Source organism: Asterias amurensis, chromosome 15 (assembly GCF_032118995.1).
Source record: "Asterias amurensis chromosome 15, ASM3211899v1".
NCBI classification, from domain to species: domain Eukaryota; kingdom Metazoa; phylum Echinodermata; class Asteroidea; order Forcipulatida; family Asteriidae; genus Asterias; species Asterias amurensis.
In genome coordinates this window covers 16,186,880-16,213,815 of record NC_092662.1, presented here as the reverse complement: position 1 = coordinate 16,213,815, position 26,936 = coordinate 16,186,880, and the positions used below count along the sequence as shown (strand labels likewise).

At 38.0% G+C, this 26,936-nt stretch overlaps 4 protein-coding genes across 4 annotated transcripts; 1 reads left to right on the top strand and 3 right to left on the bottom strand.

Annotated features, from left to right (window-relative positions):
* Positions 1-489: 489 nt before the first annotated feature.
* On the bottom strand, positions 490-3,864 carry LOC139948248 (probable peptidyl-tRNA hydrolase). Its single transcript, XM_071946340.1, has 5 exons — positions 3,594-3,864; positions 2,635-2,851; positions 2,337-2,436; positions 2,022-2,067; positions 490-1,459 (listed from the first exon to the last, which is right to left on the bottom strand). The coding sequence occupies exons 1-5, from the start codon at positions 3,726-3,728 to the stop codon at positions 1,289-1,291; spliced, it is 669 nt and encodes a 222-aa protein (XP_071802441.1). The 5' UTR covers positions 3,729-3,864; the 3' UTR covers positions 490-1,288.
* Positions 3,865-3,913: 49 nt separating this feature from the next.
* On the top strand, positions 3,914-10,620 carry LOC139948247 ((3R)-3-hydroxyacyl-CoA dehydrogenase-like). The gene is made up of 7 exons (XM_071946338.1): positions 3,914-3,995; positions 4,797-5,128; positions 5,916-6,011; positions 6,569-6,654; positions 7,371-7,455; positions 8,385-8,502; positions 9,164-10,620. The coding sequence occupies exons 1-7, from the start codon at positions 3,950-3,952 to the stop codon at positions 9,178-9,180; spliced, it is 780 nt and encodes a 259-aa protein (XP_071802439.1). The 5' UTR covers positions 3,914-3,949; the 3' UTR covers positions 9,181-10,620.
* Positions 10,621-15,888: 5,268 nt separating this feature from the next.
* LOC139948246 (pseudouridylate synthase TRUB2, mitochondrial-like) lies at positions 15,889-21,834 on the bottom strand. The gene is made up of 6 exons (XM_071946337.1): positions 21,385-21,834; positions 20,111-20,317; positions 19,583-19,726; positions 19,008-19,080; positions 17,984-18,123; positions 15,889-16,920 (listed from the first exon to the last, which is right to left on the bottom strand). Exons 1-6 carry the CDS (start codon positions 21,524-21,526, stop codon positions 16,661-16,663), a joined length of 966 nt encoding a protein of 321 aa, XP_071802438.1. The 5' UTR covers positions 21,527-21,834; the 3' UTR covers positions 15,889-16,660.
* Positions 21,835-23,333: 1,499 nt separating this feature from the next.
* Positions 23,334-26,474, bottom strand: LOC139948245 (V-type proton ATPase subunit G-like). Its single transcript, XM_071946336.1, has 3 exons — positions 26,315-26,474; positions 25,252-25,352; positions 23,334-24,626 (listed from the first exon to the last, which is right to left on the bottom strand). Exons 1-3 carry the CDS (start codon positions 26,394-26,396, stop codon positions 24,459-24,461), a joined length of 351 nt encoding a protein of 116 aa, XP_071802437.1. The 5' UTR covers positions 26,397-26,474; the 3' UTR covers positions 23,334-24,458.
* Between the last annotated feature and the right edge of the window lie 462 nt (positions 26,475-26,936).

The following is a 26,936-nucleotide window of genomic DNA, read 5'->3' as shown; positions in this document are numbered from 1 at the left end:
CTCTATTGACAAACCAAAGTTTGCTTTTCAGATTCGGCTCCAAGGTATTCCAACCCCACCCCCCCACACTTTAACAAAATATTATTTTATCAATAGTTTTGCAGCTCTATTGTTCAAATCCCTTGCAATATTCACTCTTTGCTTTGCACTAAAATGGTTTGATCACTTGATTCTTCTCACTTTAAAATGATCTTTACATCAATGGAGCCTCCAACCTTTATCATTGCCAAGATTCAAAAAAAAAAAAAACATTAACTCAAAATTTAGGTGTAGGCCTACTTGAAACAAGGTTTGTTGAAAGAAAAAATAAATATAGCAACCCTTCTGGTTGCATCACTGAAGACCGTTACTCAAAAACAAATAACACAACGAACAATCATTGAAGCCAAGAAGCCAAAACCCCAACACAAGAGACAAACTTTAAAATATTCATTTGATATTCATCATTTATTTAAAAAAATAGCAGACAACACACTTACTTTTCTCACGTAAACATTGTTGTGCTTTGTTGCAATATATATTGTTTACCGTCTAATAATAATTTATCATAGGCAAATGTTTCGGATTATAAAGTAAATTCTCTTTTCAAAATTGAATTTCTAAAGTCATTGCCCAATGAATTTCTCCAGCTTTTACTATTCCTGCCTTTTGCTTTGGGTGGTTCCAACACTGTCATCTAAACAAAATGTAAGATTTCTGTTTTTTATTTTGAACACAGCAGTGTGCAGCCTTCACTGCTCTTTTTCTTTCCTTGACAAATTTGAAGATTCCTGAGAATCGATTGGTGGCCTGGTACCCCCTTATTCCAGACCCTGAATTCAGGAGGTTTACAGACAACACATCACCAAAACTACAGGTTTGGATACAACATGGACTATTTCTTTCTTCCTTTCTTATTTGCTTCACATCTGTCAAGAAATTTGAAGGCTCAAGAAGATTTTGAGGAAATCCTGAAATCAGGAAAAATACTACACACCTGTCCTTACATGTGTCATTTTGAGATCATTGTAGCACCAACTACTTGGTATGAGGAACTTTGTCAACATCTTGCGACCAGATATTTTGTTGAGAGACATTGGTGGAATGAATTCAACCAGAAGTCAACCAGTAGTCCACCTTTATTCAACTAGATAGTCAACCACTAAACTAGTCCCAATTTAATCCCTTGATGGATGGTAAATCGGTTCTCTCTCTGTGTTCATCACAGAGGCACATCAACAGATGACAAACAGGTCTTCTGTCTAGTCACCAGCTAATATATTTCAGCATTCATCTCCATCACTGTGTCTCACGTTTTGTCTGTCCTTTTTTTAACATGATTGAGTATTTTCATGGTTGATTCTTCCAGGATGTGTGGTAGGCGCTCCTTCTCAGACAGACTGAATCCACCCAGGACGTAGTCAATGACGGCATTCTGGTTGGTGGGACGGCCGATTCCTATCCTTAGTCTTGGCATGATCTGAAAAAGAAACGAGGATAGAAGGTGTTATGGTCTCAACCCAAAGCTAGCAGAAACTTATCCCCGATGCAAATTTAACATCTCTTAGACCGTTGTGCGGTACCTGCTGCCAAAACATAGGATTCGAACTGCCTCTAGCTACCGGGCAACCTCAGTAGTCTAGAATTGCAAGGGTCGTAGGTTCGAATCCCACCCGAGTAACATGCCTGTGATATTTTTTCAAAGGACTCGGGAAGGTACCGAGTATACAGTGCTAACACACATGGGTAAAAATCAAAGTTTATAAACTTAGTACAAGTAAACTTATTTGGCAATTTGTGTATAAGGTGCATCAAACTACTAAAAAGCAAATTTTATCAGGTTCAAGATATTCCTGAATGAATCTCATCTCCTTAGTCTTCGCTTCCTTTTTGGAAAGATACGTGAACCAGGGCGTTTCTTCCTTGTAAAGGGCACATCTTTGAAGAAATTGTTAAGTTCTATTGAAATATTCTACTCAATCATGACAGGCAAAAACAATGAAAACCTTACTCTTTATACAACTGTGTTACTTTGCACTTACATCTGTTCCTAATGCAGTTGTTGAGGATTTCACACCATTGTGTCCACTGTTGAGGAAAAGAAAACACACTTAATTATAAAACATAAATTGTTACAAAATTTCAAAAACTTTAAAATAATTCTCGTCTGATCTAACATCCTTCGCTGGTTTTGCCTGCTTAGTCTGGATTCAGCAAGGCAAAAATAAATGACTTTCATTGCTCTAGTCTTTGCCTTGGTACTCAGTCAAAAGACTTAAAAATTGTCCATTCGACGCGCCCTTTGCAAAATGAAAATGGCCTTGCCCTCTCAAGATGAACACGGTTAGATATCTTACCCTGCACTCCCTCCCTCCTTGATACTGAGTTTCCCGAATGCACGATCCAGATCATCATGAACGAGATAAATATCCGAAGAGGCCACTTTGTACTTCCTTGCTGTGAAATTAAAGTATAGGGAAAGATGATAATTAAAGAGTTAACATTTGTTGGTGTTTGACATTTTATTATTTTTTTGAATTTATAAATGTTTTTTTTTTTTTTTAATCTTAAAATAAGTGCTATAAGAAATATCATGTTGGTTGATTGATTAATTAATGCAAATGACCAATGCCTTCAATTAATATATATTAGTACCTGCTTTAATGACACTCCTGCCATTAATATTCATGAGAAGGCGTGGCTTCAGTAAAATGAATCTCTGACAGCTATCCAATGTTGCTATGGCAACATCCCCCTGGCAGTCTCCATCTTTACTCCATGAAGCCTTGAGATGTCTGCAAAGTCTGTCGACTGCTGCCATGCCAACGCTGTGTCTTGTGTTAGGCATGGAGTGGTTGCCAAGACCAACGACCTAGATAAAATAAACAAAATTCATTCAACACTAAAAATCACATAAACACATGATCTGGATTTGTTTTTAAGTGTTTTTAAAAACTTGACCCACCCCAACCTCCCCCCCCCCTCCGGTAAAATAGTTGCGATTAATGGTAACCCTCCTTCTTACCGACTGTAGAATAGATTATAGAGCGCTATTATGACCTATATGTACCCAACACCTATATGTACCCAACACCATATTGTTATCTGCTGGTTAGTAAAGTTGTAGTGCACCCATGGTAATCTTTTAGTGAGAAAAACTTCATTGACTGGTGTTTGAAGAATTCTTATTTAGTTATATTAATAAATATTTAAAAATAATATTTTATTTACAAATTTAAAATATTATGAATAATACTACAATAACAATTATATTGTAAATAAAGACCATACAAAAATTACAATATACAAAAAATGTCGTTTGATGAGTCAATGCTGTTTATCACATCAGTGTTAGCATGGAGAATTTTTTTTTGAATTATTAATATAATACTTAATAGTATAATTATTAAATATGAGCAGACGACATTTTAGTTTGACTTTTAATTTGATCACTTGTGTTGTGGCCAGGTAAATAATTAGTACTTACCTAGACCCAGTAACCGGGGCGCTGTACTCCTTTTAAACAATTTTTGACTTCATCTGTCGGTCGACAGATGAAGTCAAAAATTGTTTAAAAGGAGTACAGCGCCCCAGTTACTGGGTCTAGTACTTACCATAGTCTGCGAGCTGAATTCCATTTGTATTGCCGCCATCTGAGTCGCACCTCTCTGACCAAAACCCTTCCTTGACAGTAACCTGAGTTTCCTAAATGAACCATTTGCGACAGTAAAAGATCTTGATGCAATCATTGTGTAATATTCGCCCCCAAACACTCACCAACGACTCTAAAAATAGAGCTCTAGTCTAAACAAATTACCGTTTGGTTAACCCGCCTTGTACATTGCAGATTGTGCAATCGCACCGGTACCTCTGGTCAGCGCCCAAGAAAAAATACTGCTTTCATTGAATGCCGTTTAGTCAGGATACCGCACATCTATTTTTAGACCATGAGCGTTTACCAAAAAACAACATGGCGGCGGGGTTGCAACTTGCAGGGAAGGTGGCTATGGTTACAGGTGATTATTGCTGAGTTTCACTGTTTTTATGTGATTTATAGATGCTTATGTAATCAAGACAATTAAGGCTTGAGATTGTGTGTATGATTTCTTGTTTGTGAAACGATGACACATGTTTATTAAGAGATATTGAAACTATATTTTTTAGAAAATATTAGATTACCGTGTGAAATCACCTTAACCAGTTATGGTATGCAGTTTGTTGTCAAGAGGGTTTAGGGAACACTTTTGTTTTTTGTAATTACCAGAGGTATATCCTCCATTTAAGATGCAATGTTTATAATATAAGCTCATTGTCTTTTGGATGCCCAACTCTGTAGCACTGTATGACAGGCTGTGTCTGGTAATATTTACTGGAGAGGAACTTGGAAGTCAACTTTATTTAATACTAAGTTATAAATACCTTGATCAAGGTTAGGGTTAGCTAGGCTCTGTCCTGTATTTTTGTGAGTATAATGTTACGAAAATGTACAATTCCAGCCTTCAATATGGTATTTATATTTCAATTGGTGAGTTGTACAGTACATAGTCAACCCTCCTACTGTTTGACTTTATTATCAATATAGTCCACTTCCTTTTTTAATGATATATTGGGTTTCCTTCCAAATAGCTTTAAATTTTCTCTTTCAAACAGCTTTATTCAGGCCTAAGACCTTTGAATTGTTTTCAGATACAGAAAGATACTTATGGCCCGTGCGTTTATCTGAAAGTCTTTGGTTCAAGTCCACTCCAGTCAGTGTTTTTCTCTTTCCAAACCCAAGTTTGAAAATAATTTTATACAATTTCTTTTTCTCCTTGAAGGTGGAGGCAGTGGCATTGGCCGTGCCGTTTGTGAACTCTTCGCCAGACACGGAGCAAGTGTCGTGACCACAGACATCAATTTAGATCGAGCCAGAACCACCTTAGAATCTCTTGAGACCCCCGGAGATGCAGCATCCAACCATCAGTTCCACCAGGCGTTTGCATTGGATGTCTCCAACAAAGTCATTGTTCGGAACCTGGTCAAGCATATTGCGGAACTGTATAAAGAGCCAGCGAGTGTATTAGTCAACTGCGCTGGGATCACTAAGGATAAAATGATGCTGAAGATGGACGAGGAGAAGTTTGATGAAGTCATCAATATTAATTTAAAGGTATGAGAAACAAGACTACAGTATTATGAAGGAGAATCTGATAAGGCCATACGGTTAGCCCAGGTTGGACTCCTCCGTTGCTTACAATGTGACGAAGTCCAGGGTGTATAAACGGTCCCGTACCACTCAAAAAACATTTGCCCCATAGATTTTTTATATTTTGCCTTATTGAGGAAGCTGATCCCTTTACTCACATGTTCCTTGTAGCCGGAACTCCAAGGAGGCCAGTTTGAAAATGGTTGAATTTTTTAGTATTTTAAAATTTTGTGAAAAGAATACTGAAATTGACACTATTGGTAATTACTTAAAATAATTATTAGCATTAAACCTTTCTTGGTGACGATTAATGGGGAGAGGTTGATGGTATAAAACATTGTGAGAAAGGGCTCCCTCTGAAGTGCCATAATTTTCGAGAAAGAAGGAAGTTTCCGAATTTGATTTCAAGACCTCAGATTTAGAACTTAAGGTCTCCAAATCAACCATCTAAACGCACACAACTTCGTTTTCTTTCATTATTATCTCGCAAGTTCGATGACCGATTGAGCTCAAATTTTCACAAGTTTGTTATTTTATGCTTACGTTGAGATACACCAACTGTGAAGGCTAGTCTATAAAGTGCCTTTAAAGTGCCAAGATAAATTTACAATTTCCATATTTCCTTTACTCTCAATGTTTTAATTCCCCCCAAAATGGCAAGGTCTTTTAGCACTGGGTACTTTTCAGATGCCAAAACTTATCTTTGCATATCGTTGTATAAAATGATGAATTTTTTTGTCTTTTGTTTCAGGGAACGTTTTTAGTTACGCAAGCTGTGAGCCAGGAGATGATTGACCATAGGACCAAAGAGGGCGCTATTGTAAATATTGCAAGTATTGTAGGAAAGGTACGTCAGATCAAACCATCTATAAAAATTGTATTTTTTTCATAAACTCTTTTCAGAAAACAGAAAAAGCTATTGCAAACTGCTTGCCAACCAAAATGACCTATGATATAAATGAAAAACAAAATTTAATTGCCTGACATTTCAATCCAAGAAGAGTGTTTTACCCTTTGAGAAAGATTCTGCTGGGGTTTGAAATGTCAGACCATTAACAATTTCTTTTGCAGAAAACTCTTTTAACGCAGCCATGATGGCAAAAAGTGTAAGTAAATTTCGCCCAAAATTTCTCTTCTAGAGATTTGAGGGAAAACTTCTTTTTTATTAAACTAAATAGGATGAATAAATGTAACTGTCCACTGAAGAATATTGCGATACTGAATACCCTCTGGTAGTGCTGGAAGAATTAACATTTATGTGACATGTCACAGGTAATGGCAATTTACATTTGCACGATGGGTGAATTCTGACATACTTATCAGTAAAAATTGGTTTGATTCGGCCTTTGTGTGGGAGGTCTAAATACAAATGACCATCTCTCTCTTTGATTATTGTTTTATTAGTCAGGTAATATTGGCCAGTGTAATTATGCGGCATCCAAGGCTGGCGTGGTTGCTTTCACTCAAACAACAGCAAAGGAGCTTGCCAGGTAAAATCAAAATGGATTTGTTCATACATGAGTTTTACAAGGGGGTACTGCAAATGATTTAATAGATGTTAAATTTGCATCGGGGATAAAGAATATTCATTTTGGTTTACCCATATACACTGATGTGTGCTAGCGTGATTTTGTTCACCAAGCTTAGGAAAGTACTGAATAATATAGTGCTTACAAACATCGGTGTACAGTATATGGGTAAAACCAAAATGAATGAAGAGTTTTATTCTCAACGAGCAAAGGACAGAGAATACTGTCTGAAACATCGGTTCTTTTCAGGACTACCTGCAGGCCTGATACTTCAAGGAGGCAACAAAGGTGATTGCCTCCATGCCCCCTTGTCATTGCCTCGGTGCCCTTGAAATGCTCCAGCAGAAATTTACAATTTCCTCATAGGTTGACCTTAACCAAGACAAAAATGCCTTGGTGCCCTTTCAAAAACGAGGCAGACAGAGCTCCACCAGTCACTTAAAGGAAATCTAACTACCTAGGGACCTTTCTTGAAGCTCGACTTGGGCTCAGCTGGCTGCGCACACAGTGGAAACAAAGCAAGTATGAGCTGGGCTTCACGCTGTGGTTCAAACATAAGTAGACAGAGCCTGGAACCAGAGCCGGAGCCAAAGCTAAGGTTTGAGGAAAGCGCTAGGTGTCTCCACAAATTTGTTTAGACAATGTCAATGTTTGATTGTTCATTCTTCTACTTTTAGGTTTGGTATCCGTTGTAACGTGGTTCTACCAGGTTTTATCAAGACTCCAATGACCGATGCCATTCCAGAAAATGTCCGTAGTCAGGTAGGGTTTAAGGTTCAGTACTACTTGCACTGGTCCTGTGTGTTGTGTATAATGCACATAAAAGAACCCAGTCCACTTTTCGAAAAGGGAGGGGTTCACCCTGGTGTTGCTGTTTTGGTTGGCAGCATATTGCACTGCAGCACAATGTAAACCATTTTATGGTGCTAGGTAAAAGGAGTAGGTCTCATCATTCAAACATAATCCCATATTCCTTGCAGGAAAATACTGAATGTTGAAGCGTCTTGAGCGTCACTGAATGACGGAAACGAGCACTATATAAGCAAAGCAGCCACTATTAATATTAATATATACTCTCCTACAAGCATTGCTGCTGCCATGAAGAGGGTGGTTTGCAAATGCCATTTGTGCTCTGTGCTTGTGCTGTCAAGATTGTGCTTATATTAGATTATGGTATTTTCAGTTTGTCCTGAGAGAGATTGGAAGCTCTATCCCTCTTACAGCTGGCAGTGCTTCTCTCTTGAACCCTTGCAGATTTGTTGCAGGGTAATATATAATAAGAGGAAGGTATAAGAAGGTGATATTGTCAATTTGATCTCTGAGAGAGATTGGAAGTTCCATCCCTCTTATAGCTGGCAGTGCTTCTCTGTAGAAGCCTTGCAGGTTTGTTGCAGATTTGTTGTTGCAACTGGTAGTGCACTGAGCCAAACCAGTCACAAGAACCATCTCTACCCTCACAGTGTCACAGGTTCCCTTTTCACCCAGTAAAGGTGTTCTTGAAGCTCGACTTGGGCTCAGCTGGCTGCGCACACAGTGGAAACAAAGCAAGTATGAGCTGGGCTTCACGCTGTGGTTCAAACATAAGTAGACAGAGCCTGGAGCCAGAGTCGGAGCCAAAGCCGGGTTTTGAGGAAAGCGCTAGGTGTCTCCACAAATTTGTTTAGACAATGTCAATGTTTGTTTTATTGTAGATTGAGCAGTTTATACCCTTACAACGGCAGGGAGAACCTTCAGAGGTAGCCGAGGCGTGTTTATTCCTTGCGTCCAAACAGAGTAGTTATATGACGGGGTCTCAGTTAGAAGTCACAGGTGAGAAAAGCAACAGAAAGAGTAAACCCTAAAGCCTGGTTCATTCCTCCTGCGAGTGCAAATACAAATGTTGACGTCACAAATCCACAACGAATAATTCGCATCAGTTTACTTGTAGGCATCATCTGCGAATCATTCGCTTTGAAAACAGCCCCGCGACATCAAGACACGCAGGAAGTATGAACCTGGCTCAACAGTCCCAAATCAGTCTATATCCACGAAGCATTCCAAGGGACAGTTTGGGGCATTAGATCTTTGCTAATCACAGTGTCGGACATTTTATCTTTATCAAAGTCTTAGCAAGTAGGTTTGGATCGCGATAGGAGAAGAGGACATGGATTAAGGCTACATTGTAAACCAAACTGCTTACAGGGCACTATATGTAAAAAAAATCACAGTACATGAACAAGTGACCACAAAGCTCAGTTTAAATACTTTATTTATTTATTTACGACATCTGTTATGTAACAACATATAACATATAACACCATCAAAATTTTTAAACAGGAAAGACACCATGGTCTCCTATTAAATTTAGCAAATCAGTTTTCTGTTGCAAGATATTCTTACATGCTGAAATGAATTCAGTCCAGTTTGCTTAAGATCTGAGTACATTTTTCTACCAGTTTGGAAAATTAACATCCAACTTTTTCTTCCATAGGTGGGCTTTCGATGTGATTACTGGGCATTAGCTGATGATGGGCTCAACATGATCGAGTAGTGAAGACCTGTAAGTGGCGCACCTGTTCCTTGGTTCGAATCCCTCCCGAGTGATATGCCTTTGGATATTTTAAACAGAACTAAGTATAGTACTGAGAATACCTCAAGCACAAGTGGAATACGGAAAAATATAGCGCTTCTGCATCCCATATCGATAAGGCCAAAGGCCGAGTTGGATATGGGACGCAGACGTGCTATATTTTTTTCGCATTTCCACGAGCACGCGTTTGATAACGTATTTATCTTCAAGCAAACTTGGCGCGTGACATAGAACACACAGGACGCATGTAGTGATATTACCCGTGGAATATAGGTTTTTATCACCACTCCATTCTGCGAACCTGATTGGAGGATTAGCGCGTACTTTACCACTCCATTCTGCGAACCTGATTGGAGGATAAGCGCGTACTTAATGTTATTTATCCTTGATGCAAAATTAACATTTATTAAATTTCTTTCATGGAGATAGCTGTCTATGTATTCACATGTTATTGCCCTATAAGGAACTGGGAATACTCAAATAGACTAAAACTTTTTATGGAAGCTTGAAAACTTGTAAAATTTATACTTTTTAATTTATAGGATTCTGCTATTATTATTATAGTATTTTGGATATCAAATTGAATTAAAACATGGCGGTTTCCTTCCTCTATGTCTGAAACTGAGTGATCCAACTTGTCATTTGCGTTTCACTTCATGCAGTGGTTGCCGTTACTCCTAAGCTCTTTTCACAAAAGAGCAATTTAGCAAGGGTCCCATGCTGATTGTTTTATGCATAAAAGTAAAATCATTTTTGTGTACTATCCAAGGTCTCTCGTTTAATCCTGTCATACAATGTTACAATTTACATGTAGCCTTGTGAACTTATCAAATTTTGCCTGAAAATTCGCAAATTAGAAAAAGTCAAATCTTGCCTGAAATAATTTGCTAAGTTCACAAGGCTATATAAAGCCTTGTACACTTTTTCGACAAAATTTGCAAAACTCATAGCCTTGTACACTTTATCAGCAAAATTTGCAAAATTCACAAGGCTATAGCCTTGTACACTTTTTTGGCAACATTTGCAAAGTTCACAAGGCCTTGTACACTTTTCAGCAAAATTCACAAGGCTATAATAAGCCTTGTATACTTTTTCGGCATAGTTCACAAGGCTATAGCCTTGTACACTTTTTCAGCAAAATTTGCAAAATCACAAGGCTATCAATAGCCTTGTACACTTTTTCAGCAAAATTTGCAAAATCACAAGGCTATAGCCTTGTACACTTTTTCGGCAAAATTCACAAGGCTATAGCCTTGTACACTTTATCAGCAAAGTTTGCAAAATTCACAAGGCTATAGCCTTGTACACTTTTTCGGCAAAATTTGCAAAATTCACAAGGCTATAAGCCTTGTACACTTTTTCGGCAAAGTTCACAAGGCTATAGCCTTGTACACTTTTTCGGCAAAATTCACAAGGCTATAGCCTTTTACACTTTATTAGCAAAGTTTGCAAAATTCACAAATTGTACACTTCTTTGGCAAAATTTTCAAAATCACAAGGCTATAGCCTTGTACACTTTTTCAGCAAAATTTGCAAAATCACAAGGCCTTGGTACACCTTTTTCGGCAAAATTCACAAGGTTATAGCCTTGTACACTTTTTTGGCAAAATTTGCAAAGTTCACAAGGTTATAGCCTTGTACACTTTTTCGGCAAATATCACAAGGCTATAGCCTTGTACACTTTTTCGGCAAAATCACAAGGCTATAGCCTTGTACACTTTTTCGGCAAAATTTGCAAAATCACAAGGCTATAGCCTTGTACACTTTTTCGGCAAAGTTCACAAGGCTATAGCCTTGTACACTTTTTCAGCAAAATTTGCAAAATCACAAGGCTATAGCCTTGTACACTTTTTCAGCAAAATTTGCAAAATCACAAGGCCTTGTACACTTTTTCGGCAAAATTCCATGGCTATAGCCTTGTACACTTTTGGCAAAATTTGCAAAGTTCACAAGGCTATATAGCCTTGTACACTTTTTCAGCAAAGTTCACAAGGCTATAGCCTTGTACACTTTTTCGGCAAAATCACAAGGCTATAGCCTTGTACACTTTTTCGGCAAAATTTGCAAAATCACAAGGCTATAGCCTTGTACACTTTTTCGGCAAAATTCACAAGGCTATATAGCCTTGTACACGTTTTCGGCAAAATTGTCGGCCTTGTACACTTTATCAGCAAAGTTTGCAAAAAGTATACATTTTTTTGGCAAAATTTGCAAAATCACAAGGCTATATATAGCCTTGTACACTTTTTCGGCAAAATTTGCAAAATCACAAGGCTATAGCCTTGTACACTTTTTCGGCAAAATTTACAAGGCTATAGCCTTGTACACGTTTTCGGCAAAATTTGCAAGGTTCACAAGGCTATAGCCTTGTGATTTTGCAAATTTTGCCTTGTACACTTTTTCAGCAAAATTTGCAAAATCACAAGGCCTTGTACACTTTTTCAGCAAAATTCACAAGGCTATAGCCTTGTACACTTTTGGCAAAATTTGCAAAATCACAAGGCTATAGCCTTGTACACTTTTTCGGCAAAATTTACAAGGCTATAGCCTTGTACACTTTTACGGCAAATATCACAAGGCTATAGCCTTGTACACTTTTTCGGCAAAGTTCACAAGGCTATAGCCTTGTACACTTTTTCGGCAAAGTTCACAAGGCTATAAGCCTTGTACACTTTTTCGGCAAAATTTACAAGGCTATAGCCTTGTACACTTTTACGGCAAATATCACAAGGCTATAGCCTTGTACACTTTTTTGGCAAAATTTGCAAAGTTCACAAGGCTATAGCCTTGTACACTTTTTCGGCAAAGTTCACAAGGCTATAGCCTTGTACATTTTTTCGGCAAAATTCACAAGGCTATAGCCTTGTACACTTTATCAGCAAAGTTTGCAAAATTCACAAGGCTATATAGCCTTGTACACTTTTTTGGCAAAATTTGCAAAATCACAAGGCTATAGCCTTGTACACTTTTTCGGCAAAATTCACAAGGCTATAGCCTTGTCGATGTTTTCGGCAAAATTGTCGGCCTTGTACACTTTATCAGCAAAGTTTGCAAAAAGTATACATTTTTTTGGCAAAATTTGCAAAATCACAAGGCTATAGCCTTGTACACTTTTTCGGCAAAATTTGCAAAATCACAAGGCTATAGCCTTGTACACTTTTTCGGCAAAATTTACAAGGCTATAGCCTTGTACACGTTTTCGGCAAAGTTTGCAAAATTCACAAGGCTATAGCCTTGTACACTTTTTTGGCAAAATTTGCAAAATCACAAGGCTATAGCCTTGTACACTTTTTCGGCAAAGTTCACAAGGCTATAGCCTTGTACACTTTTTCAGCAAAAATTGCAAGGTTCACAAGGCTATAGCCTTGTACACTTTTTCAGCAAAATTTGCAAAATCACAAGGCTATAGCCTTGTACACTTTTTCAGCAAAATTCACAAGGCTATAGCCTTGTACACTTTTGGCAAAATTTGTACACTTGTACACTTTTGGCAAAATTTGCAAAGTTCACAAGGCTATAGCCTTGTACACTTTTTCAGCAAAGTTCACAAGGCTATAGCCTTGTACACTTTTTCAGCAAAAATTGCAAAATCACAAGGCTATAGCCTTGTACACTTTTTCGGCAAAATTTACAAGGCTATAGCCTTGTACACTTTTACGGCAAATATCACAAGGCTATAGCCTTGTACACTTTTTTGGCAAAATTTGCAAAGTTCACAAGGCTATAGCCTTGTACACTTTTTCGGCAAAGTTCACAAGGCTATAGCCTTGTACATTTTTTCGGCAAAATTCACAAGGCTATAGCCTTGTACACTTTATCAGCAAAGTTTGCAAAATTCACAAGGCTATAGCCTTGTACACTTTTTTGGCAAAATTTGCAAAGTTCACAAGGCTATAACCTTGTACACTTTTTCGGCAAAGTTCACAAGGCTATAGCCTTGTACACTTTTTCGGCAAAATTCACAAGGCTATAGCCTTGTACACTTTATCAGCAAAGTTTGCAAAATTCACAAGGCTATAGACTTGTACACTTTTTCAGCAAAAATTGCAAAATCACAAGGCTATAGCCTTGTACACTTTTTCGGCAAAATTTGCAAAATCACAAGGCTATAGCCTTGTACACTTTTTCGGCAAAATTTACAAGGCTATAGCCTTGTACACGTTTTCGGCAAAATTTGCAAGGTTCACAAGGCTATAGCCTTGTACACTTTTTCAGCAAAATTTGCAAAATCACAAGGCTTATATATAGCCTTGTACACTTTTTTCGGCAAAATTCACAAGGCTATAGCCTTGTACACTTTTGGCAAAATTTGCAAAGTTCACAAGGCTATAGCCTTGTACACTTTTTCGGCAAAGTTCACAAGGCTATAGCCTTGTACACTTTTTCGGCAAAGTTCACAAGGCTATAGCCTTGTACACTTTTTCAGCAAAAATTGCAAAATCACAAGGCTTTGTACACTTTTTCAGCAAAATTTGCAAAATCACAAGGCTATAGCCTTGTACACTTTTACGGCAAATATCACAAGGCTATAGCCTTGTACACTTTTTTGGCAAAATTTGCAAAGTTCACAAGGCTATAGCCTTGTACACTTTTTCGGCAAAGTTCACAAGGCTATAGCCTTGTACACTTTTTCGGCAAAATTCACAAGGCTATAGCCTTGTACACTTTATCAGCAAAGTTTGCAAAATTCACAAGGCTATAGCCTTGTACACTTTTTTGGCAAAATTTGCAAAATCACAAGGCTATAGCCTTGTACACTTTTTCGGCAAAGTTCACAAGGCTATAGCCTTGTACACTTTTTCAGCAAAAATTGCAAAATCACAAGGCTATAGCCTTGTACACTTTTTCAGCAAAATTTGCAAAATCACAAGGCTATATAGCCTTGTACACTTTTTCGGCAAAATTCACAAGGCTATAGCCTTGTACACTTTTACGGCAAATATCACAAGGCTATAGCCTTGTACACTTTTTTGGCAAAATTTGCAAAGTTCACAAGGCTATAACCTTGTACACTTTTTCGGTAAAGTTCACAAGGCTATAGCCTTGTATACTTTTTCGGCAAAATTCACAAGGCTATAGCCTTGTACACTTTATCAGCAAAGTTTGCAAAATTCACAAGGCTATAGCCTTGTACACTTTTTCGGCAAAATTCACAAGGCTATAGCCTTGTACACTTTATCAGCAAAGTTTGCAAAATTCACAAGGCTATAGCCTTGTACACTTTTTCGGCAAAATTCACAAGGCTATAGCCTTGTACACGTTTTCGGCAAAATTGTCGGCCTTGTACACTTAATCAGCAAAGTTTGCAAAATTCACAAGGCTATAGCCTTGTACACTTTTTTGGCAAAATTTGCAAAATCACAAGGCTATAGCCTTGTCGATGTTTTGGCAAAATTGTCGGCCTTGTACACTTTTTCAGCAAAAATTGCAAAATCACAAGGCTATAGCCTTGTACACTTTTTCAGCAAAATTTGCAAAATCACAAGGCTATAGCCTTGTACACTTTTTTGGCAAAATTTGCAAAGTTCACAAGGCTATAGCCTTGTACACTTTTTCGGCAAAATTCACAAGGCTATAGCCTTGTACACTTTTTCGGCAAAATTCACAAGGCTATAGCCTTGTACACGTTTTCGGCAAAATTGTCGGCCTTGTACACTTAATCAGCAAAGTTTGCAAAATTCACAAGGCTATAGCCTTGTACACTTTTTTGGCAAAATTTGCAAAATCACAAGGCTATAGCCTTGTACACTTTTTCAGCAAAATCACAAGGCTATAGCCTTGTACACTTTTACGGCAAATATCACAAGGCTATAGCCTTGTACACTTTTTTGGCAAAATTTGCAAAGTTCACAAGGCTATAGCCTTGTACACTTTTTCGGCAAAGTTCACAAGGCTATAGCCTTGTACACTTTTTCGGCAAAATTCACAAGGCTATAGCCTAGTACACTTTATCAGCAAAGTTTGCAAAATTCACAAGGCTATAGCCTTGTACACTTTTTTGGCAAAATTTGCAAAATCACAAGGCTATAGCCTTGTACACTTTTTCGGCAAAGTTCACAAGGCTATAGCCTTGTACACTTTTTCAGCAAAAATTGCAAAATCACAAGGCTATAGCCTTGTACACTTTTTCAGCAAAATTTGCAAAATCACAAGGCTATATAGCCTTGTACACTTTTTCGGCAAAATTCACAAGGCTTGTACACTTTTACGGCAAATATCACAAGGCTATAGCCTTGTACACTTTTTTGGCAAAATTTGCAAAGTTCACAAGGCTATAACCTTGTACACTTTTTCGGCAAAGTTCACAAGGCTATAGCCTTGTACACTTTTTCGGCAAAATTCACAAGGCTATAGCCTTGTACACTTTATCAGCAAAGTTTGCAAAATTCACAAGGCTATAGCCTTGTACACTTTTTCGGCAAAATTCACAAGGCTATAGCCTTGTACACGTTTTCGGCAAAATTGTCGGCCTTGTACACTTAATCAGCAAAGTTTGCAAAATTCACAAGGCTATAGCCTTGTACACTTTTTTGGCAAAATTTGCAAAATCACAAGGCCTTGTACACTTTTTCGGCAAAATTCACAAGGCTATAGCCTTGTCGATGTTTTGGCAAAATTGTCGGCCTTGTACACTTTTTCAGCAAAAATTGCAAAATCACAAGGCTATAGCCTTGTACACTTTTTCAGCAAAATTTGCAAAATCACAAGGCTATAGCCTTGTACACTTTTTTGGCAAAATTTGCAAAATCACAAGGCTATAGCCTTGTACACTTTTTCAGCAAAATTCACAAGGCTATAGCCTTGTACACTCTTTCGGCAAAATTTGCATGGTTCACAAGGCTATAGCCTTGTACACTTTTTCAGCAAAATTTGCAAAATCACAATATACATAGAGCCTTGTACACTTTTTCGGCAAAGTTCACAAGGCTATAGCCTTGTACACTTTTTCAGCAAAATTCACAAGGCTATAGCCTTGTACTTTTTTTCGGCAAAATTTGCAAAGTTCACAAGACTATTTGTGCTTTTTTTTGGCACATTATATTATATACATATAGCCTTGTACACTTTTTCGCCAACATTTGCCAACAAGTACTTTAAGGCTATTATATAACCTGTACTTAAGGCTATTATATAGCCTTGTACATTTTATCAGCAATATTTGCTTTTTTTTCAGACCACTTTTTAAATTTGAAAAGTAAACTTTTTCAGCAAAATTTGAAAAGTACACGTTTTCAGCAAAATTTGCTTAGTCGACAAGGTTTATTAAACTATACTGAACTAGTAACTTAATCCAGATTAACAAGTCTATCCCTCATCTCACTTGGAGACTTCAGTCTGGCAAACCAGTAACCAAATCAAGTCACAAATCAATCGACGAATCTTTCGCACAAGAAACCATCACCTTGTCTCCTCAAGAATGCCCTCGACCTTTCTCCTCACACTGAACATTTTCTTCTTGAGTAGCGGTCTGCAGGTCCTCAGTCCCTCATCAATGTACGGAAGAGACCACTGTTTCCTGAGGAGAGCCTCATCCAGCGTGAGTGGGCCGTCTTGAGTTCGCCTGACAAGTGTCGCAACGGCGCTGGTTTTCATGTCTTGGGCGAGATCGTGAACAATTTTCCTGAGGTATTGGGCTGTTTCATGGATGCATTCAATTTCTGAAGATAAAAATTGATCAAATTATACGGTAAGAATAAACTATAAACAACAGTAAACTTGTTGGTACAGCCAAAAAAAGAGAATTATACCCACAAGTTTACTGATATTATAGTTATTTCTTATCCTTCAACCATGCAAAGCTTCAAACATCTCTCAAATTATACAGTAATGATAATAATAAGAGTGTGGTTTCCTTTAAGTGAAAAAGTATAAGAAGAAAGGTTCATGTTTTTGTCAACATCTTTGTTCAGGGGTTGTCAGTCAGAAGCCATGCTACTTTCTGACTTCTTACAAACCCCGACCAAGCTATTGACAAAATAGGAGACCGCCAAAATCAAATCTACATGAACAACTGATCGCATCAATTGAATGTTGAATGCTGCCATGCATCGGCATTAATCAGTCAAACAGAGTAATTTATTTTAGCAGTTTGCCATTCACCATTGATTTGAGATCATTCAAATTCACTAGATTATTTGGTGTTATACAAAGAAAAATCGCTGGAGTGGAACTCGAACCAATGACCTCTTCTGAGTTAGAGCCCTATCAAATTCATTAGGTTGCAAAGATTAAATTTTGTAAAAGCAAACAGCGAGAGGCTGGTCAACCTATCAATTCCATAGTATAATCCGAATTAAATACAGACTGACTCAAACGAACATGAATGAGAAGAACAAAATTAAATGAGAAGAACAAAATTAAAGAAGAACGAATATTAAATTGAATGTAATAGCAGCTAAAGAAACCTAAGTTCGAATGAAATAGGGGAAAATGCGCGAATTTGTTTAGTATAACTAAGAGGGGTTTGCGGTAACACCATTTTGAGTAGCGTTGATTCTGAACCGGTGGTTAACATCAACGATTCGATCAGTATGCTTAATCCTGAAGATGATCAGAGCATACTGATTGAATTGTTTAGTCGATGACCACCGGTTCTTTTCAGAATCAACCCTACTCAAAGAAGAAAATTCCACATGAAATTTAATTAATTTTTGCTGAACTAACCGGGAAAACCTGATTAAATCAAACACATTGATTTAAGTAAGTAGCATTGAGACTCACCCAACTCAAAGTCTGGCGGCTCAAAATGGATACATCTGATGTTCAGGATTAGAGGTGGAAGGTCCTCACCGAACGGTCTGAGCAGACCACGGACAGCCAACTCATACGCTTCTTGACTCTCAAGATCCACTCCAGCATTGCTACAAAACAAAGTAGGAAAATATGAATTTTTGCTTTTTACCCATACACCGATGTGTGTTAGCACTGTATACTCGGTACTTTCCTGAGTCCTGTGAAAAAAATATCACAGGCATGTTACTTTGGTGGGACTCGAACCCACGACAATTGCAGTTCTAGAGGAGTGTCTTACCAACTAGACTACCGAAATTCTCGGTGGTCTAGTCCAGGAGGCATGAGGCAATCGCATTTGTTGCCCCTTGAAGTAAAAGGCCTGAGACATTGTGGTGTATCGTGGCTGTGTGGTTAAGAGCACAAGACTCACGCACTGGTGTTTCTGATCAGCTGAGTTTGGGTTCGAGTCCTGGTCTTGACACTTGTGTTCCCAACCATGATGTCTCCAACCATGTCTTGGGGAGAATCCAATTTGATTGATCACTTGTGACTGATCAAGTCACAGAAACAAATATCATTCAAAATCAACAATGGCACCAGGCTTTTCCCATCTTGAGGTTGCAATAAAAAAGTACATTACTTCAAAGGGGTCATTTCTTACAGTCTTTAAAAAAATTACCAGTTCTCCAGTGCTCTTTTATGGTTGGTAACTTGTGGAGTAATTACCAAAAGTACTCTTTAATCCTCAAGGCATTACCAAACTTATTACTAAGAAGGTTCTGCTCTGTGGACAATACCCAAGCCTACATTCTTATGGACTGTGAAGAGGTTACCCGTGTTTCAGCCCCAGGAGTTTGTGGCAACGTGCCTCTGGTGATAGTTGATTAAGGTAGGCAGCCCATACTGTAGCTCTCACCTTGAAGTGGCCTTCCAACTCCAAGAAGTAAGGTGATATAGAAAACATTTTTAAAGTAATAAAAAAAAATGCTAGGGTTATAAAGCCAACACTGACCTGAACAAGACCTTCTGGTGCTTTCTCTCCAAGTTGGAAATGACCCGGTCAAATTTCTCACAGGTGACATGCTCTGACAGATAAAAGAAAATAAACAATAAATAATAATAGCGTTTGCTTGTAGTGTCTGATCCATCACTCAACGATGCTCAAGGCGGTTCAACATTCAGTATTTTCCTGCAAGGTATTGTGGAGCTACGCTTCGAAGTATGAAACTGATTTCTAAGTAATGGTTTCTAAGGTGCTGTCAGCAATATGCAGCCAGGCGAACCCCCTCTCTTTTTCAATCAGTGCAGCAGGGCCCAAAAAGTGTGAGTGAACAGCACACCTAGTCAGACAATAGGGCTCTCGTTCAGTAGCAGCAGATTTTAGGACTCAATGACCACTAGCTCCACTTCTCTAGTTTGTCGCTGTTTCATAGAATTCTTCACTTGATCCTGCTTTTTGTTGCTCCTTTTGGGCAACTTGATTCTAGATTTTGCTATGGCAGCTTCTCATCTTCTTGTTGTTTCCATCAGGTCCCCGAATCAAAGTTAAACAAATATCTAATAAAAGAAATAACAAGTTTTACTCACTGAACGATGTTTTTTGCCAGATTTTCCCCTCGGCATCATGTGAATCTGTGGCGATACCAAACCGACCTTTCACTGTATAGACCTTGGGCATCCTTGCGCCAAGATACGACTCAATCTTCTTGCTTCCATCTTTGACAGAAAGAACTGCAGTTGGAGATAAAAAAGAAGAAGATTGTTCCAGATTGAGTTCAGGCAATACAAAGTTAAAGAATGTTTTGATTTTAGGTTTACATGCTTAAAAATTAAAGTACTAAATCCACAGGCAATGATTTTAGGGAGGATAATATCCCTCACTGGAAACTCTTTTCATTTACATAATGACACAAAAATGCTAGTGCTTTAGTGGCCTGATGTATTTATCAAAGCAGAGTATTTCTCAAAGGCTAAAATAAAAAGACTCTTCTAGGGTCGGAACATCAGGCCACTCGTATTTTTTGCAGTTTTTATACCAAAGTTCCCGTTGGTTGGTAAGCAGTTTCCAACCAGCTAGTTCTATTTTTCTAAATTTTATAACGTACAGTAACATACCCATGACACCAGACATTTTTGTGTCCACTCCGACCGACACAACAGCAACTTTTATCCTAGAGAAGAGTGGTCCTCTGACTAACGGATGATCAGCAAAGCTTGGCACCTGTACAGCCATCAAAGCATTGGGAGTGTCTTCAAGTCTTGCAACGTCTTGAACCACTTTAACGAGTTGCTTCTGAGGGCGTTGCTCCAATTTGTTCAAATCTAGAAATGCAAAACAGGAGGTTGAAATTACAACAGACAGAGTGTTGGGTAGGTCATATTGATTTAGTGGGTGCAGTTCTTTAAAATTGACCACATGATTGTAATTGCTACCATTAATGCCATTACAAAAACATTTTTGACAATAAATGAGAGCAGATTCAAATTTGTTTAAACAGCAGCATTACCTATCTATCTAATTACAAATTTGTAATAGCTTTCATGTCACTACAGCAGGCTGTGGTTCTGAGCACTGCTTGCTGCACATACCTGGTGCAGCGGTGGTGGCGCCGTGTGTGAAGAGTACCGCCTATTATAACATGTACTGAGACTGAGTGAGAGAGAGATTGAAATAAAATTATTGAACTGTACTCCATATAATCCCTGCGTCACCCGCTCCCCACGAAGTGTACTGCAATCTGCATCAGTCGTCGTCGTCCTATGAGTCATGGCTAACCCTTTGTGACCCTGTTTATGATGTAGTTCCACTTCTGTCTATCCAGTGCAGATCGATAAGCAACATTTATTGATAAGCCCGTGAGTTCTTTGATTCCGTCTGTCCAACGAAGTTTTTGACGGCCACGTCGGCGACTACCTGCAACACATCCTTGCATAAAGATCTTCTCAAGGTTGTCCCCCTCTCTTCTGGATATGTGACCAAAGTACTGAAGCTTGTTTTTGTTAATTTTTGAGGACAAGGTGTGTCTATCTTCTCCTATCAGGTTTCTAACAAAAACATTGGTCTTGTGCTCTTGCCATGATATTCTCAGCATTCTCCTCCAGCACCACATCTCAAAAGCGTTGATCCTGTTCCTGTCTGCTTTACCCGCAGCCCACGTTTCAGACCCATAGGTGGCTATTGGGAAGACGAGAGCATTCATGAGTCGAATTTTGGTAGTTCTGGAGATCCCTCTGTCCTTCCAGTGCGAACCTGAAAATCTTGACACTAGCTTATCTTTTAAAAAAATAGCATTACACATACTACTACTAGCCCCGCTTATGTGGCCAAGACTAGCTAGCCTTGGCCACACAAGTGGGGCTGTACATCTACGTATGATTTTGATATTTACCTTCAATGAGGGAAGTTTGTATTGTCTCTCTGACATACTTGACTGGCATTCCTGACGGTTTGTACACAGCAAACAAACCATTCAAGTTGTTCCATGCTCTGGAGGCTAGCTGAGCTGTTGGCCTGACTAGTTGATTATTCATGATGGTAACTCTCGGTGGTGTGTACAGAAATTAGAAAAGCTGCACACACTGTGTGACACTGACACTGACAGGTGACAGTCACAGTGACATCGCCAACAAACGTCAACTCCTCAATTAACTCAAAACTCAATGACGACCGCAGTTTGTTAAATTCTAGCTCAGTTTTGGAGATATCTATCGATTAAAAATGACTTTGACCACCAGAACAACAGAACATGCACTACGTTTATACAATGAGTCTTCTATCTAAGTAGCCTGCAATCCTGCATAGTTTTAGTTGCACACATGTTGTTTTTCACTTTGTATGGGCGGCGCCATGTTTTAACTGGATCCACTTTTCGTCAATGGAGGGCGCTATTTAATTATTGAAGTTGAAGTGCAAACTGCTTGCAAGAGGGCGCTGTTTGCATATTATTTTGTTGTTTTGCGTGTGGGGGGAGGGGCATGTTCCCTCTCCAAATTGGACAAAGCAAGTGGGGCAATCCATCCAAGATTTTATATAAATAATATATTAAGAATATTAAGTAAAAAGATTTTATGTGAAATATTAGATGTACTTGTAGTTTTTAAATCTTTCCAAGCTATTTTGTTAAAACAAACATTTTTACACATTTTTTAACAAACCTTACACTTGCAGACATTTTTTGAATGTTGATATAATATTTATTGCAATAATACATCATAATTACTAGATAGTACATTATAATATTTTAGATATTAAATCTTTGGGTAAGAGTACAAAGAACACTGACTATAAGAGACCTTTATGGCACAAAGCAAAACCTAGGCACCTGCTATCGATGAGAAACGCAGGCCTGAAATTGTACGGAGGCCATGGCCAATACCCCTTGGTATTGTCTTGACCTTTTTGCCCCTTCAAACATTCCCCACAGACTTTAAGTTTTCCAATGGAAGTGCTCTTCCAATCATGGAAGTGGCCTTGCTCTCTTAAATATGAAATTCCAGGACTGGTGATGTAAGCATGCAGGCCTGTATGCTTCTTTTATGAAAGGGCATAAGAAGGGTGTCGCATGCAATGGTGTCCTCTATGCAATACTATCCGGCGGACATTATTGCATATGCAACTACGCAGCTGACAAGGAGGCTCTGGCTGGACCAAATCCCCGTCCAGAGCCTGTCAATTTTTAAATAATTGTTTAATTTAATTTAAATTAAAATAGAGAAAGAAGAAATAGAAGCCAAAATGTTCAAATAAAAATGTGCTTTTAGAGCATTGAAAGTTTGGTTGGTTGGCACCACCTCAGTTCCCCCCTAAAAAAAAGCACCCCTGCTGTTGTGCAAAAGTGTCTTATTTCTATATTTTACAGGAGGGTTAGGATAAAATCCCAGAGTACCAATGATTTGAAGGACAAGTCTATATAAATAAATTCTATCTATTCTAATGAGTTAAAATTAACCATTGACAAAACTGACTGATAAAAAACCTCAACTACAATTAACGATTCTAAACAATTATGATTAAAAAATTACTCATAATGCCGTATCAATTATGCAGGTGTCTTTTTCACATGATGTGCAGTTTTGCTCATGGACTTTTGTTATTGTTCAAATACTATCAGCGGATTTCAGACAAAAATCGCCCAATTTCATAGGGCCGCTTAAGCACAAAAAGCAGCCCAGTCGAGAAAAACAAAATTTCGCTTATTAGCGAAAGGTTACCAGCTAAAATACCATGTCAAGGGTACCATTAGTGACTGGTTTCCTGCTCACTTTCGCTCAAGCAATTTTTTGTTGGAGCCAGGACATTATATCTGGTACCAGTTACTATTAACACACATTTTTAAAAAAAAAAATTATTTTGTATGAACATCTGCTTTTCCAAAGGCAATGAAATTGTCATCGTTGCCTTTGCAAATAAAACCTCTCCAAGACTACAGTGTTATTTTCCATACCCCTACCATGATGTACATGGATCTGTGTAATAGACAATACTGTGGTGGGTGGGTCCTAATGTAGTTAGCTACTGTAGAGTAGCACCAATCTAGATTAAATTACAAACTATTACAAATTCCAACACTGTACACTCACTTATCAATAACAAAACTAACTGTGACCATAAACCAATGTCATAGATCTGTCACCCACAAAATATTTGCAATTAAGCATAAACCAAAATCGCTTACCACACAGCCAGATGAACAGCCAAAACGCTTTGTGCTGTGAAGCATTTTTGACTGTTTAACCGCTCACTTCTACTTAGCAAATTTGCTCTTTAAGCAAAATCTTTGGTGGCTCAGTGACATTGATACCAGTTGAAAATACAGACAGCCAGCCTAGGAATGTTTATGATTAATACTGTACAGACTAAGGTATGGGGGAAATAGTATATTTTGTTTAAGGAACCCTTCTACAAACTGTAACCATAGGCTTTCATAGAGTACCATACCTTCCAAGATCTAGGCTAGCACTGGGTTAAGGCCTGGAACAACAGAGGGCAAGCTTGCCATTGTCTTTGCTTTGGTGCCCCTCAAGACCTTTCTCATATTAGACTTTAAGATTTTTCAATGGAAGTGCCCATTGCAAAATAAAATTGGCATTGCTTTCTCACAGATGATGAAATCCCAGACATGTGTGGAAAAGGATTTCTTCTGTTTGTACAGCTGGCATTCATGTGGAAAGTCAAAACCAGTGTGGACTGAACCTCAAAAGTCTCATGTGGAAATTTGTTGATGAGCAGTTTGGTCAGGAGAGTGCACCAATAGTAGGAGGGTTAACTATGATTGTAAAGGAATCTAAATCAAGCAAGTGCGGACCCTTTATATTGAAAATGTATCCCACCTACACTACAACAGTTAGTTTTCTCGCCACAAATAGTGTATATATACACATAGATATCAATATTATATTCTTAAACCCTAGAAATAACTTTTTTTGAGGGGCCAATATCTGCCTCACCAGATTTTTATAATTTTTATAGGTGAACATTCTCGTGGAGCTCTGCCTTGATATCAAAGACAAGATCAAAGAGCCCGGACAAGACCTCCTCCTTGCTCTTTGAGACACGGATGTCCATCTCGCTGATCTTACGTCTTGTCTGCTCCTCCACCTCCTTGACTTGGTCACCCTTGGAGCCTAGGTACTGTGGGGGAAGAAAGTGCATCAAGGATGAATGAGAGCAAAGCAGGAGATGTATCAATGAAAAAAAATGTTGCAGCATCAGTAAAGCCCTACTCTTGCGGCAAGAGCTCTCTTCAATATTTTTAAATTCAGGAATTGGATTTCAAGAAAATCTTCAACTATGTCAAACTCTAATTAACCCAATTCAACAACGTTTGAAGACACTGGACACTATTGGTAACTGTCAAAGACCAGTCTTCTCACTTGGTGTATCTCAATAATGCATAAAATAAAAAACCTGTGAAAATTTGAGCTTGACTGGTCGTAGGACTTACGAGATAAATATGAAAAACAAAAACACCCTTGCTACACAGAGTTGTGTGCTTTTAGATGCTTGATTTCGAGACCTCAAATTCTAAACTTGAGGTCTCTAAATCAAATTAGAGGAAAATTACTTCTTTCTTGAAAACTACGTCACTTCAGAGGGAGCTATTTCTCACAATGTTTTATCCTATCAACAGCTACCCATTAGCCATTACTCAATACCAAGTAAGGTCACTTTTATGCTCATAATTATTTTGAGTAATTACCAATAGTGTCCACTGCCTTTAAGGGGTGTGGTTATTTAGAGACAGACGTGAACTTACATTTGCCTGAATTTCTTGAAATTTCTCTTCTCTTAATCTTCTGTATTTCTCAATTTCGTCTTGGGCTTCTTCTTTGGCTTGCTTTAACCTCTTGTTCTTCTCTGAAAAGAAACAAAAAATCATAATTTATTTACAATGAAGTTGTTTATCTGTTTATATCAGCATCAATAATCTATAAAATGTACTGTTTACTTTAACCCTCCTACTGTCTGACCATTCAATAAATCCACTGTCGTTCTGGAATGATAGATGAACCATGCTAAATATGGCTTGCAAAATAATGATAATTTGGTGAATGCATCTACACTACAGTCAGTAGTCACACAGGCATTACACAGTCAACTCTCCTCCTACCTTTCAATACCATCTTTGAGTTTTAGTTTGAAGATTTAGATAGAATTGACCAATAAGTTTTCAATATGCCCTCTGTTTGCCAAATCTTTTTTATTTGCAATATAAAATTAAATTCATTTTTATTATCAGTAGAGGGTCTATAGTATAGGCCTATCTTATCTAATCCATCGGATAACTTTCCGTATGGCGCCACCACTTTTTCACTCATTTTTACAAAAAGGGATTATCAATCAGGTAAATTGGATACTATATTATTTTATTTCGAATGAAAAAGTGGTGGCGCCATACGGAAACTTTTCCAATCCATCTAATTTTCACAAACAAGAAAAAACGAAGATAATTTCTTTGGTTGGGGAAAAAAAGTAAAAAATAACGTGGTGGCAGGATACTGAAATCCTTTCATGTTATAGTTAATGGAATGGGGAAGTTTCAACAGACATTGAGACATGTCTCCAAGTTAATCTTTTAAACCTTCAATGGTTTTGTCTCTAATGCTACCTCGCCCTCCATTGTTTTATGAAAATATTCTGCTGGTTTGTCTACGCTGTACATGACTCAGTGTGTAAAAAGAAATGAGCCCAACAACAAATCAACAAAATCTGGCTGAACAAATCCTTATAAACGACCAAAATAACGAGAACAAGTCGCACAGTAATATCCTTATATAGGTCTGTGATACTTCATCGTCCACACTGTCATAAATACTCACTTTTTCTTGATTCTGATACCCTTTCTGCGGCCTTCTTTTCGGCCTGGAGCAACTGCTGAATTCCTGGAGTTTGTGCAGCCATTTTGGTTTGTCGAATGAAAAATATTAGACTGGCTATGAGTCGCCGAGCGCTCAAATCCGGTACAAATGACTAATCACTGAAAATGTTCACGTGATGAATAGCAAGAGAAAGGTCACGTGCTGCATTTAATTCAACGACTGTTTGGTGTTTGTTGGTAATGCGTGCAGGGAAAGTACGACGACTGTTTTATGTTAGTCATCAACACCATATAAAAAAGTAAATTATTTTGTTCACTGAAATTCTATTTGCATTTGTAGTAAATATAAATGGTTAAAAACAATTTTTTTAAATTGTTATAATTGTTGAACTGTTCATAACTAAGGAATTAACATGATATTATGTGCTTTAAAATAAAAGCATTATTCCTCCATGATGCACGAAAGGTTTTTTAGCCTTTGAGAACGATCATCTACTGGGGTCCAAACGTATAGGCTATTAACTATTTTTTGCATTTATACCATTGGTCTCTTTGGTTAGTAAGCAATTGCAAAAGCTAATTCTATTTTTTCTTAATAGCTTTTATTATTATTAGTATAATTT